The sequence below is a fragment of the Coptis chinensis genome, chromosome 3 (genome assembly GCF_015680905.1).
Source record: "Coptis chinensis isolate HL-2020 chromosome 3, ASM1568090v1, whole genome shotgun sequence".
In the NCBI taxonomy this organism is placed as follows: domain Eukaryota; kingdom Viridiplantae; phylum Streptophyta; class Magnoliopsida; order Ranunculales; family Ranunculaceae; genus Coptis; species Coptis chinensis.
The window spans coordinates 30979482-30992184 of NC_141458.1; the positions used below are offsets into that span (position 1 = coordinate 30979482).

Sequence of the window (12703 nt, forward strand, 5' to 3'; positions counted from 1 at the left end):
AATTTGACATTGCTACTTTTTTTGTCCATTTTGCAAGTGTAGAAGTAATCTAAGTATTTGATTTTGAACTTAAGTTTGGTCCACTTTATAATTTTTTTTCTTCCTTTTTACCATGTTTACAATAAGACTGAGCATTCTTTTTGCGACAAACTCATGAATGTCAATTGATCTAGGATTATTATATTCTTAGCACCATCAAACTTGATAACGTCTGATAGTATCATCTATATGGCTAACACGTGATAATGGGATAAGCTTATAAATATTTTGTATGATTTGTTGGTCTGTTTGAACCCTTCGACTTGTTTGGTTGAGTTTTGTTTAGCTAGTTTTGGATATGGTTAACACGTGATAATGGGATAAGCTTATAAATACTTTGTATGATTTGTTGGTCTGTTTGAACCCTTTGGCTTGTTTGGTTGAGTTTTGGTTAGCTAGTTTTGGATCACGAACACCTTTTGAATTCAAATTGATTTTGTTCAATGTGGGTCGATGTAGGAAGGGTGCAGCTCCTTAGTACCCTTACAAGTAGTCTTTTTCAATTCAAGGTTCTTGAGAGAAGCCACTTACATGTGTGTATCTTGCTATTAACATATTGTTTTCACTTACAATGTATAGCAATTGCACGTAAATATGGACAAGAGTTGGATAAATCTGCGGATCGGTTTGACACTCAATTTATTGAAGGCGTTGAGGCATTCATTGTGGTTGCTACTGATCATGCAGACAGCGCTGGTAGGACTCTTTGCCCTTGTAAAATCTGCAATAATAGGTACTACAAGCAAATCAGTGAAGTAAGAGATCATTTGCTTGAACATGGAATGGACAAGCATTACACTTGTTGGCTCCATCATGGTGAAGGTTATGAAGAGCACCTTGCTGATGACGATGATGATTATGATGATGTTGGTAGTGATGAAGGAGTTCGTTTTGATGGGTTGGAAGACTTGCTTCACGATTTAAGAGGACCGACTCCTATGGATAATTCTGTGCCAGACATGCAATATGGGGGTGGAGATAATTATACTGCCACAACATAACATGCAGATACCTCTTCTGGTCTTAATAGGGGTAATGGCGATGGGGGTAATGGTGACGATCCGAATTTGTTTGATAAACTTTTGAGTGAAGCGCGACAGCTTTTGTATCCAGGTTGCCAAAAGTTTTCCAAATTAGATTATCTCATGAAGTTGTTCCATCTGAAGGTGATTAATCGTTGGAGTAACAAATCATTTGATATGATTCTTGAATTGATTAAAGCTGCATTGCCTGCGGGTGAGACGCTGCCAAAGTCCTATCACGAGGCTAAGACATTAATGCGAGAACTAGGACTTGGGTATATTGCTATACATGCATGCAAATACGATTGTGCTCTTTTTGGGACAAATACAAAGATCTTCAAAGTTGTCCAGTATGTGGTGAACCAAGGTATAAAGCTTCTGAAGGCAAGTGTAAGAAAATACCACATAAGGTTTTGCGCTATTTCCCACTTAAACCAAGGCTTCAAAGGTTGTTTAAGTCAAGGATGACTGCTGTAGATATGAGGTGGCACAAAGAAAAACGAGTCCCGGAAGAGAATGTATTCAAGCACCGAGCAGATTCTAAAACATGGAAAGATTTCGACAAGGAGTATGAGTGGTTTTCCAATGATCCTCGCAATGTCCGCCTCGGCCTTGCAAGTGATGGGTTCAACCCTTTTGGTGACATGAGTACCTCTTATAGCATGTGGCCGGTAATGCTTGTGCCTTATAATTTGCCTCCTTGGAAATGTATGAAAGATCCTTTCCTTTTCATGTCGCTTCTTATTCCTGGTCCCAAATCCCTAGGAAATGACATTGATGTATATTTACAGCCTCTAGTAGATGAATTGAGAGATTTGTGGGACAATGGCGTGGAGACATACGATGTTGTGACCAAGCAAACATTTAAGTTGCATCTTTGCGTTATTGTGGACCATAAATGACTTTCTGCATTCGGAACTTGTGCGGTTGGAGCACTAAAGGCAAAATGGCCTGCCCAAATTGTAACAAAGACACGGTCTCTATGTATTTAAAAATGGCCACAAATTATGCTATATGGCCCATCGTCGTTTCTTGCCACCCGACATTCTTGGCTAAGGCGTGGTAAAAAAATCTATTCGACGGGAAGGTTGAAAACAGACCAAAACCAAAGGATTTGGATGGGGCTGATGTGTTATCACAAGTTGATTTGGTCGAGGAACAAAAACTTGGAAAGAATCCGATTAACAAGAAAAGGAAGCGTACCGAGTTTGAGTTAAATTGGACAAAGAAGAGTGTATTTTTTTATTTACCATATTGGCCATCCCTTGAGTTGCGTCATAATGTTGATGTGATGCATGTTGAAAAGAACGTTTGTGAGAATGTGTTGGGAACATTGTTGAATATTGATGGTAAAACAAAAGATTCTTTTAAAGCTCGACTAGATTTGGCTGAATTGGGTATTAGAAAGGAGTTGCATCTAATTCCGAATGGTAATAAGTATATCATGCCGGCTGCATCCTATACAATGTCATCTACCGATAAAAAGGCATTCTGCGAATGGCTGAAATCAATGTGAAATTTCAGATGCTTATGCATCAAATATATCTCGATGTGTGAATGCCAATGAGGGTAAAGTATCAGGAATGAAAAGCCATGACTACCATGTGCTTTTACAACGTCTTCTTCCAGCTGCAGTACGTGGTTTCTTGTGTAGTGATGTAGCAATTGCATTGATTGAGTTGGGTGTGTTTTTCCAAGAGTTGTGTTGCAAGACACTGAGGTTAGAAGTGCTCGAGAATATGGAGAAGGATATTGCCATGATACTTTGTAAACTTCGAACAAATATTTCCACCGGCATTTTTGATGTAATGGTTCACTTGGTCGTTCACTTACCACACGAGGCACCTTTGCTTGGCGGACACATCATGATATCGGTGGATGTATCCCATTGAAAGGTAACATGTATATCATTTGTAACTTTTAATATATACTTTGTTTTGCTTTCAATTAATATAATTTGTTAAACAGGTTTTTACACACTTTAAAACAGTATGTCCGAAACAAGGCGCGTCCAGAAGGTTCAATTGCGGAAGCATACATCGATAACGAGTGCCTCACTTTCTGTTCCATGTATCTCCAAAATATTGAAACACGCTTCAACCGTGAAGAACGGAATTTTGATGGTGGCCAAGAGAAACAACCCACGGGGCTGCTTGTTTTCTCACAGAATGTGCGACCATTGGGGGCTTTTAAAGTTATCAGCCTAAGCTTAAAAGATTATGACAAGGCCCGTTATTACGTGTTAAATAATTCTGAAGAAGTATTACCATACCTTGAGTAAGTACAGCTTTCAGTAAGACACAATATATACACATTATTATCATGTTTTCTTATATATACAACATTTTCTATATGTAGTGAACATAGGGCAGAGCTTATTAGGCAAAGTCCACATAATTTGGAAGAGAGGCGGGAACTATATTTTCTGAATGGTTTGAAGCGACAAGTTTTCACAGGAAATACCCCTTGCTGTTTTTCATTATTATTATATTTTCTATTGATTGTTGTTCATTTTGTTGATAGATGCATGAATTGCGATCTCAGAATTCCCCAGAAGCTACTGATGAGTTATATTCATTAGCTTGTGGGCTTGATCCTCGTGCAATTCGATATAGTGGATGCATTGTGAATGGGATCAGATTTCACACGAAGGATAGAGAAGTGAATCTTCGAACACAAAATAGTGGTGTTGTTGTCGAGGGGTGTCACCAATCAAAAGAGATTGATTTCTATGGTGTTTTAACTGATGTCATAGTCTTAAACTATTTATCTTCCAAGAAAGTTTATCTTTTCCAGTGTGATTGGTGGGATGTCGGCAACGGAAGGAGTGGAATACAAACAGATGGCCATGTTACTAGTGTTAATGTCTCACGAACTTGGTACAAAGACGACCGATTTGTGCTAGCTACCCAAGCAGGTCAAGTCTTTTATGTGAGTGATACTAAACTGCGTGGTAGTTGGCAAGTTGTCCAGAAGATAAAGCCTAGAAATGTGTATGACGTTGCTGAGAGAGAGGAAGAGATTGTAGCAAGGCATGGCGTCGCATTTCAAGAAAAGGAGCAGGATGCAGTGGATGGCATTGTCCAACACGATCAAACACTTGAAGAAAGTAACAATGATAATATTCAAACGGAAGAACTTGCACCTGTACTTTTGAATAGGGATGATTTGATCCCAACTGAAGTTGATGCGGATGTGGTCTTGACCAATATAAATAGAACCCAGATGGATGATCATTTCATTGTTGATGACGAATCTGATGAAGAAGATGATACGCTCATAAACTATTGTAGTTCTGAAGAAGAGAAAGTCATATCAAGTGATGATGATACTGACATAGATTAAGTTTAAATGTGTTCTCTAAAGTGTTCTCTAAAGTGTTCTCTATGTTTTGAATTCCTTGTTAGTAATGTCAGTAGCTACTTCCTATCTACTTGTTTGTATTTGGTTTTTTGTTTTTTTCAGTTTTAGTGTCAGGCCACACTTGGGAGAATTGAATGCAGCTATTTACACTTGAAAAATGATTTACATTAATTTTCTCTTTGGTAAGTATATATTTCTTTTACAGTCATGGGCCCAGGTAGAAGAACCACTAGAAGCTCTAATGCACAGCCTCAGCCTCACCCTCAGCCTCAGCCTCAGTCTATGCCAAGCTCCCAATCAGCAAATGCTTCTCTTGGTGGTATGATATCAATTTTTAGTCCATCTAAATTATAGGTTATATTGAGTTAAAGACTTCCAACTTTTCTCTCCATGTATATTTTTTTGTAGTCATGGAATCTGGTGGTCGTACTGCAAGTTCTAGTACACTGCCTCAGTCTAGGCCCAATGTTTCTGTAGGATCGTCTAGCGGGTCTGGTGCTGGTAAGACAATTTTTTTTCCATACAAACAGCACAAATGGAAGAGGTAAAGCAAATAAGAAGTAAAACTTTTAGCTTTTTGCGGCAGACTGAGTTTTTTTTTTTTTTTTTTTTGCTTATAAACAGCTTCGACACCATTACTCCCCACTAAAAAAAGAGGTAAAGCAATGAACACAACTCTAATCAATCATAAAGCAAGGATACGTCCGAAACCGAGAATTAAGATTCCACCAGGGAGGTCAAAACCTGTAGGGAGTTGGAGTGAACAATTTGCTTATGAAATTGGCATAATTTGCCGCAAGTATGCACCTCTAGCAGTTCAGAACTGGAGAACGGTGAAGAAGGAGTTCAAGTCAAAAGTTAATACGATGCACGAACATATAATGGTAATAAAATATCATTACTAGTTATATTGTTTCTTTATTTATTTATTTTAACATTGTATTGCATGCATAACTTGTTTGCAAAAGAGCTTTGACATTGATATCCATCTGCCGCATGTAGAAAGGGTTGTTAATAAGTATCTAGGACAGCGCCTCAAAGAGTACAGGTGTAGGCTGCACAAATATTACAAGGGTCTCCCAAATTACCAACGTAGACGGAAGCCATATGAGGGGATGGTCGCGCAAGGGGATTGGGAATTGCTTTGTGATTGGTTTGAAACAGAAAAATTCAAAGTAATTTATATGATTTTTTGTAATTATCTTTTATTGTATTTATAACTAAATATTTCCTATGGTAGAAACTCAGCACAAAAAACAAGGCAAATCGTGGGCAGAAGAAGGTTAATCACCGTGGTGGTTCGAGGTCCTTTCTAAATCACCGAGCAGATAAGGTAGTATAAATTGTTTATTATTTTTTAGTAGCCTTCTTTTCATCTGTTACTTTTTCTACTTTAAGATTTTGTATCAACATATTGATGTATCTTTCTAAGCTTGTTACAGGTTAATGCAGAGACTCAACAAGAGCCCGGAAGGATTGAATTTTATCGCATGATGTACTATAACCCGCAAAAAGTGGTCGGTCGGCCTTAATGGCTCAAGAAAATTATGTAATGACCAAGTTTGGTTTTTCTTATTTGTGTGCAATTCTAGTTTTATAAAGAGCATATTCATTTAATACGTGTGCCATATTTCAAATCATAGGATAAAATGCTGGAGATGCAGACTCAGTCCCTACAAGAAGGCTCTACCTCTATGACTGAAGATGAAATTGCTGACAAAGTCTTAGGTACAAAACCTGGTTATGTCATGGGTCTTGGACACGCCATGGATCCACTGTCATCCTCCAGTTACAATAATCCAGAGGTTGAAGACCTTAGGAGGAGAGCTGAGGCAGCTGAGAGACAGGCTGAGGAGTATGAGAGACAAGTGCAAGAGCTCACAACTCGCTTGCACGAAAATAAGGGTAGGGTTGAGGAGCTACAGAATTGGAAAACGGCTTCTGAAGCTAAATTGGAGTTTCTCATGGCGCACATTGGGGCCCGTTTTTCTGTGGTATGAATTTACATACAAGTGTGGTGATCTTTATCTTTGTCTACGCTATGAAAGTATATTGAGGTCTAATAGTGGTCCTAGCTTTTAAGAAAGCGGAGCGGGGCCAATTTCGTACTTGCTTTCGGTGTAGTGTGCCCTCCTTTTGTCGAAAGTGCCCCACCCAGTTCATCTGGGGCTGTTGGCCTACCAAGCACTTGCCCGCTGCTCCTGCAGCCCGTTCGCCGGCGGCGAGCACTCATTATCCTTATCTTGTTTCTCTGTAGCCCCCTCCCATTGCTCTAGCCATAAGCTATGGCAGCTCCATTTCGCACCCGCGGGGATGCCCTGCAGGAGGCCGAGTGGGCTCGCGGTCACCCTTATTGAATTCCGTTCACGGGGGTCTTTTCGCTTTTGCCGGATCTAGAGAGATACTACGAGTCTTCCGTCCCGATTCCATCGCCAGCGGCCATCGGTTCATCGGTACTACCAAAAGTCTCATGCTTACGCTATCAATATCGATGTAAGTATTATCTCGGACCATGAAGACCACGGTCATGCTTCTAGTTTCCATTCCCATCATCATATTGATGATAAATCTCTGGTGCTCTGCCATAAGAATTTGGAGTCCTTATCATGGTGAAGGTTAGGTAACGCTGTGATTCTTGCTCAAAAACACCGAACACGTTCGAAGTTATTGGCTCATCCGACCGGCAAAGCATTCATGAGTCGCTCGTTCAACCGTCCCCGGGCGTGGTCGAGAAGTGCCATGCATGGTCCCCCGTCCTTTCTTTCTCTCGGTCCCAAGCAAGAGAAAAGCAGAAGTGCGCTCCTACGCCGGGGCCGAACAACCCCCGAACGTAGAAGCGCTTAGATGTTAGTTCCATCAAGGCGCCAAAAGCAAAGCGTAGCCCCGATGGAACTACATTCCATCGTGGACGGTCACGGAATTCTATCTAAGTCACTACACCCAACAAGTCTTCGCCCCCGAAGTATCTTCTTTCTCAGGTAGTGTACCGTAGTTTGCTCCCTAAAGACTAAAGAAAGAATGGATAAAGGGGGTGTAACACTTAGTCGAGCTAGTTCAGTGAGCACCATCGCAAGAATCTACAATGTCATGATCACATTGGTTACCCTTTTTTCTTTGGTAGAGCCAAAGATTCTTCCCCGATCGAGAGCACCGATTACCCCGAACCGTTCAAGATAGTTACCACCTATCATACGGCTTTCTAACTTCACTTCTTTTTCTTTTAGCTAGGTAACACTCAGTCCTAGCCTCTTAGCTAGGTAACACTCAGTCTTACAGCCTCAAGCAATTCATGAAGACACAAACTCACAGAATTATACATAAAAGTATATACAAAGTTCAAGAGTTTACCTGGTGCTAAGCCTCGACATATAAAATTTTAAGTTTGCCTATTGCCAGGACTTCCACTCGGCGTTGCCTGCGGTTCTGACTGTGATGGTCAGTATATGTCGGTTATTACCGAACATCGACCCTCGAGCAAGGTTAGCTCGGGGCTAGATGCCTTGTGTTCCAACCAAGTGCCTTCCCAGGGCCGGACAAGATCCCGGTCCTCTAGGTGAGGTTTGGTGGCCCTTCTGGACGCTGCTGAAGAAGGAACAAAGGCAGTGGATGCCACTGAAGCCAATACAACACAGGATCAGCTGATGAAGCTAGAAAGGCATAGCCAAAGTTCACTAGGATGAGCAGAGCGAAGTCGTGTTGTCAATGGATTTCCTTTCGCTAGAAAAGCAGGATGGGGGCTGTAGAATGCCTTTCCCTGTCTGAGGAAAACATGAAGAATTGTCGTTCCGCCCCCTGTCCCCGAAGATGGGTAATATGTTCTCATACAATGTTGCTCCAATCTGACCTAGCTGGCGGCGATCGATCCGCCATGGCAGAGAACGGGAGGGGCATTCGATTGGGTTGGTGTTCAGTGTCAGTGAGATTTGAACATCGGTCAGTCCAACTCAAAACCCCGTTGGGTAATTCTTCCCCAGCCCCTTCCGTTAAGGGTGTTAACCGGCTTCTCTCCTTTCGGTCGAGCCTCTCCTCGATTCATTTTAGTAAATAGCGGAACCAAGAAAACTGGAAACAGCTTTTTTTCTTTCAATAGCCGGCCAAATGACTCTGAGGATCATCGGTCTACTCTACCTCAATTCACCATAACCTTTATGTGAGATAAGGGTCTGTGGTGGTTGGTGAGTACGTAGTTGTATATGCTTGATTGATGTGTAAGTACGTAGGACTAAAAGATAATTTTGTGGATGGTGTGGTGCTGTTTTTTGGCTTTTGAAGGAAGTAATATACATACTTAGCTTAATGGCGTGTCGAGAACTCAAGAAAGAATGGTCTGCAGTGGCCTAGGACTTTTTTTTTGATAATTGGCGGTTGGGTATATTTTGCACCATTCTAGAAATATTAATTGGAACCATACAAACTTTGGAAACTTTGGAACCATACAAACTCAGGTATCACTCGACCAAGAGTGGTGATGAGTTGACTAGTTTGAAAGATTATGTGACTAGGATGAAGGAAGGCTAGAATGACATCTATTACATCACTGGTGAAAGCAAGAAGGCTGTGGAGAACTCTCCTTTCCTTGAGAAGCTCAAGAAGAAGGGTATTGAGGTCTTGTACATGGTTGATGCTATTGATGAGTATGTTGTGGGTCAGTTGAAGGAATTTGAAGGCAAAAAGCTTGTCTCTGCCACAAAGGAGGGTCTGAAGCTAGATGAGAGTGAGGACGAGAAAAAGAAGAAAGAGGAACTGAAGGAAAAGTTTGAGGGTCTCTGCAAGGTGATCAAGGATGTTCTAGGTGACAAGGTCGAGAAGGTGATTGTCTCGACCGTGTTATGGATTCTCCCTCGCTGTTTGGTCATTTGGTGAGTATGGTGGACAGCTAACATGGAGAGGATCATGAAGGCTCGTGCACTTTCGAGGGGATTCAAGCATGGCTGGCTACATGTCTAGTAAGAAGACCATGGAGATCAACCCCGAAAACTCTATCATGGAAGAGTCGAGGAAGAGGGGTCGATGCTTCGATAAGAATGACAAGTCGATTAAAGATTTGGTTCTATTGCTCGTTTGAAACCGCCCTTCTCACTTACGGGTTGGGTTTTGATGAGCCCAATACTTTTCGCAACCGGATTCACGGGATGCTTAAGTTGGGTCCGAGCATTGACGAGGACAAATACCGATCTTGAAGCCGACACTAACATGCCACCATTGGAGGATGTTGATGCCGAGGGAAGCAAGATGGAGGAAGTTGATTAAGTCTTCACCTATCTCATTCTTGTACTTGACATTTAGTATTTTTTGGATATTTGGTAGTTTTCTTTCTTTCTGTTGGAGTGTTGAAACAATAGTCTCAATGTCAGTGATTTTGGATGGTCTGCTTAGTGAAAAAAAAAAAAACTTTGGAAGCTAGTTTCATAGTTAGAAATCAACACAGGTTCTTAGCGAGTTTTTCTCGAAATGACTAAATAGAATATTGGTTATTGGTTATTAGTTGTGTGGAATTGAAAATCATTTTTAAGCGTATATTTTGTCACTTAAACTCTACTTGCCATTTCTTGGTGCCCTCATATATAACTAATTTTCTTTTTTGGAATTGCAGAATGGTTCAACTTCGTGAGTACTTTGCAAAGATGGACTGTTGGGGTTGAAAAGGATCGAAGACGATCATAAATGCAATACTTATCCCCAGAATTTTGAATGATATATTTTTTTTTGCAAGCTTAGGAAGGATATGTGATTATTGTAAACATACTAGCGAGGCTATGTGGAAATTATTTTGGATATTGTGACACTTTTCTACATTTAGAGCTTATGAAATTAAATATTTTGTTAGTTAAATGTTTTTGAGTGTGTAAAGTTTTCTTTAGGCCCTGTATGAAAATTGTAAATTAGGAAATCATATCCGGAGAAAAGATCTCTCCAACACATGCAAATGGTTGCAAATATAAAAGTGTAATTGCTACGCTTTTGAAAAGTGTTGTAAATACATAACTCATTTTACATGCAAATAGTCCTTTTACAACCCTTACAAGCGTTGCTAATACTATTTAAAGAATAATATCAGCGTATGCAAATAGTACAAAAAATAGTTATTCACCAACGGTACTAAAGCGTAGCAAATAGGAACCCATCACCAACGCTTGTAAACCGTAGCCAAAATAGACAATTAACAACGGTTACGAAAACGTTGCAAATATGGAACCTTTTGCAACCCTTAAAAGCGTCGGGAAAAATTAATTAATACAAATCATCAAAATAAGAAAAGAAAATAATCAGCAACGCTTTCATTACATTAGCAACGCTTCAATACGTAGTTGAAGCATATTCTTTTTGCTACGCTTTTATTCGTCGTTGGTTATCATCTGCGTCGGCATCAATTGCAACTACACATCAACGCTTTATAAACCGTTGCTAATAAGCTTTTGCAACGCTTTGGGTTTCTATTGCTACGCTTATAAACGTCGCAAAAAGTCTCATTTGTTGTAGTGAGTGGTGGTTTGTTATGGGCAGTTGAAGGCTGGGATGAGGTTGCCGCTTTCCCATCTTACTGTTGAGGTTTTGAACTATTATGGAAAAGCCCCATGTCAGTTCGTAGGGAATAGTTAGAAGGTTTTCCATGTGTTGGATTTGTTGAATAAGCTGGGTTATAATATCCGCTTAGGAGATGTGTTGGAGCATTTCTCTGTAAAGAGATCGGTTGCACTGAATTTTAGTTTGCAGGTTGTAAGAGGGAAGTCGGCTATAATTGTGGGGGTGAGTAAGGAAGACTGGGGGCGTAGGCCTTTGTTGGTTGTGGGTAATTACACCCCCTCTGGGTGTGAGCTAGGGGTGGGAATTTGGCCCTAACGACCCTAACCCGGCCCTGACCGACCCGATCCTAAGCCCTATAAAGCCCTCACAACTAAAGCCCTCACAGAGTTTAGGGCAGGGCCGACCTGACCCTAAGGCCTTCTAGGGCAGGGCTAGGGCTAAGGTTCTAAAACATAGGCCCGACCCTAATTCAGCCCTAACCAAACCCTAGTTATAGTTTTACATTTTCACTATAAATACACGTACCATAATTGTCCAACTCTTTGTTAAATATTTTAAATTAAAATAACATTGTCCTTTGTAATTTATCACTTACACCCAAGAGTACTTCCAATAACTTGTCTTATATAACAAAAACTTGTCAACCTATATAGCAGCCATGAAGAACAATGAGCACTAGCCTAATAAAAAAATAAGACTTTATTCCTTTGATCATCAAATCAAAGTCTAGAACTTATTATTCTCAATTTATTTTTCCACTTACTTCTTATAAATTATATTTTTATTCACATCCAAGCCAAGTCTAAAACTAAAGGTTTCCGTCCACACCATTAAAGCGAAATATAGAGCAGACATTTGTAACACAGAAACCAAAAAAACAACTTTTGTCTGAAAAATGGCATTTGTAAAATGAAGAAAATATATAGGCCCGACCCTAAAACCCGACCCTAAAACCCAGCCCTAAAGCCTTTAAAGAGGGCTTAGGGTAGGGTCAGGGATTGAGATTTAGACTTGTGACCCGGACCGACCCGACCCTATACTAACTTTAGGGCCGGGCCGACCCAGCCTTAATATCTAAAGGGCTTTTAAATGTTTAGGGCCGGGCTAGCCCGACCCGGCCCATTGCCCACCCCTAGTGTGAGCTGAGTACCCACTCTGTAAAGTGGGATGGTAGGTAGTTATTTTCTAGGTCGTATGCAAGTATTGTATTTGATATGTTGTACATTCTGATGTTTTTGTTTCCTTTTGTGTAGAGGTTTCCATTCGAGGTCGTCCTCAGCTTGACGTTGTAGAGAAGTTTGCTTGTTTGAGTTGGGAGGAGAAACGAGCTATCTTGGGGGAGGTTGCCCACTACTTTAAAAAGCGTGGAGGGGAGAAGATCAATCGGAAAAAGGTGGAGCAAAAGAAAAGGGCTCGTAAGCTCGTTTTTGACATCTCTGATTCTAGCTTAGACGGTGAGATGGAGAGGGAGAGCCAGAAAGTACGACCTATTTCTAGAGTGAGACCGGCTAGAGGAGCTGTTGATAGCCGTTCTGCTTCAGTGAGGACGTCTGGAGGGACTGCAGAAAGCCGTTCCACATCCAAACGCTCTGAATTGGGTGATGTTGAACATTCTGCATCCAAACACTCTGAATTGGGTGATGTTGAACATTCTACATCCAAACGCTCTGAAGTGGGTGATGTTGAACATTCTGCATCCAAATGCTCTGAAGTAGGTGATGGTGAACGTTCTAGTCATGGTGGTGGGACTGCTA

At 40.8% G+C, this 12703-nt stretch overlaps 1 protein-coding gene, 1 long non-coding RNA gene and 1 pseudogene across 2 annotated transcripts; all 3 read left to right on the forward strand.

The window, feature by feature from the left end:
* Window positions 1-1074: 1074 nt before the first annotated feature.
* Window positions 1075-9714, forward strand: LOC147509143 (heat shock protein 90-2-like; annotated as a pseudogene).
* LOC147509144 (uncharacterized) lies at window positions 4632-6436 on the forward strand. The gene is made up of 4 exons (XM_086599615.1): window positions 4632-4743; window positions 4833-4925; window positions 5049-5308; window positions 6068-6436. Exons 1-4 carry the CDS (start codon window positions 4632-4634, stop codon window positions 6422-6424), a joined length of 822 nt encoding a protein of 273 aa, XP_086455741.1. The 3' UTR covers window positions 6425-6436.
* On the forward strand, window positions 5493-5931 carry LOC147509145 (uncharacterized). The gene is made up of 3 exons (XR_015216511.1): window positions 5493-5599; window positions 5665-5757; window positions 5867-5931. It is a non-coding gene; the product is annotated as an uncharacterized LOC147509145 (long non-coding RNA).
* Window positions 9715-12703: the final 2989 nt, after the last annotated feature.

What these genes read in the sequence shown, in the direction of transcription:
- LOC147509144 (XM_086599615.1), top strand. Translation starts at nt 4,632, where the DNA reads ATGGGCCCAGGTAGAAGAACCACTAGAAGCTCTAATGCACAGCCTCAG. An exon ending in AGCAAATGCTTCTCTTGGTG is followed by an intron (nt 4,744 to 4,832) that starts GTATGATATCAA and finishes ATTTTTTTGTAG; the next exon opens with TCATGGAATCTGGTGGTCGT. An exon ending in GTCTAGCGGGTCTGGTGCTG is followed by an intron (nt 4,926 to 5,048) that starts GTAAGACAATTT and finishes GCTTATAAACAG; the next exon opens with CTTCGACACCATTACTCCCC.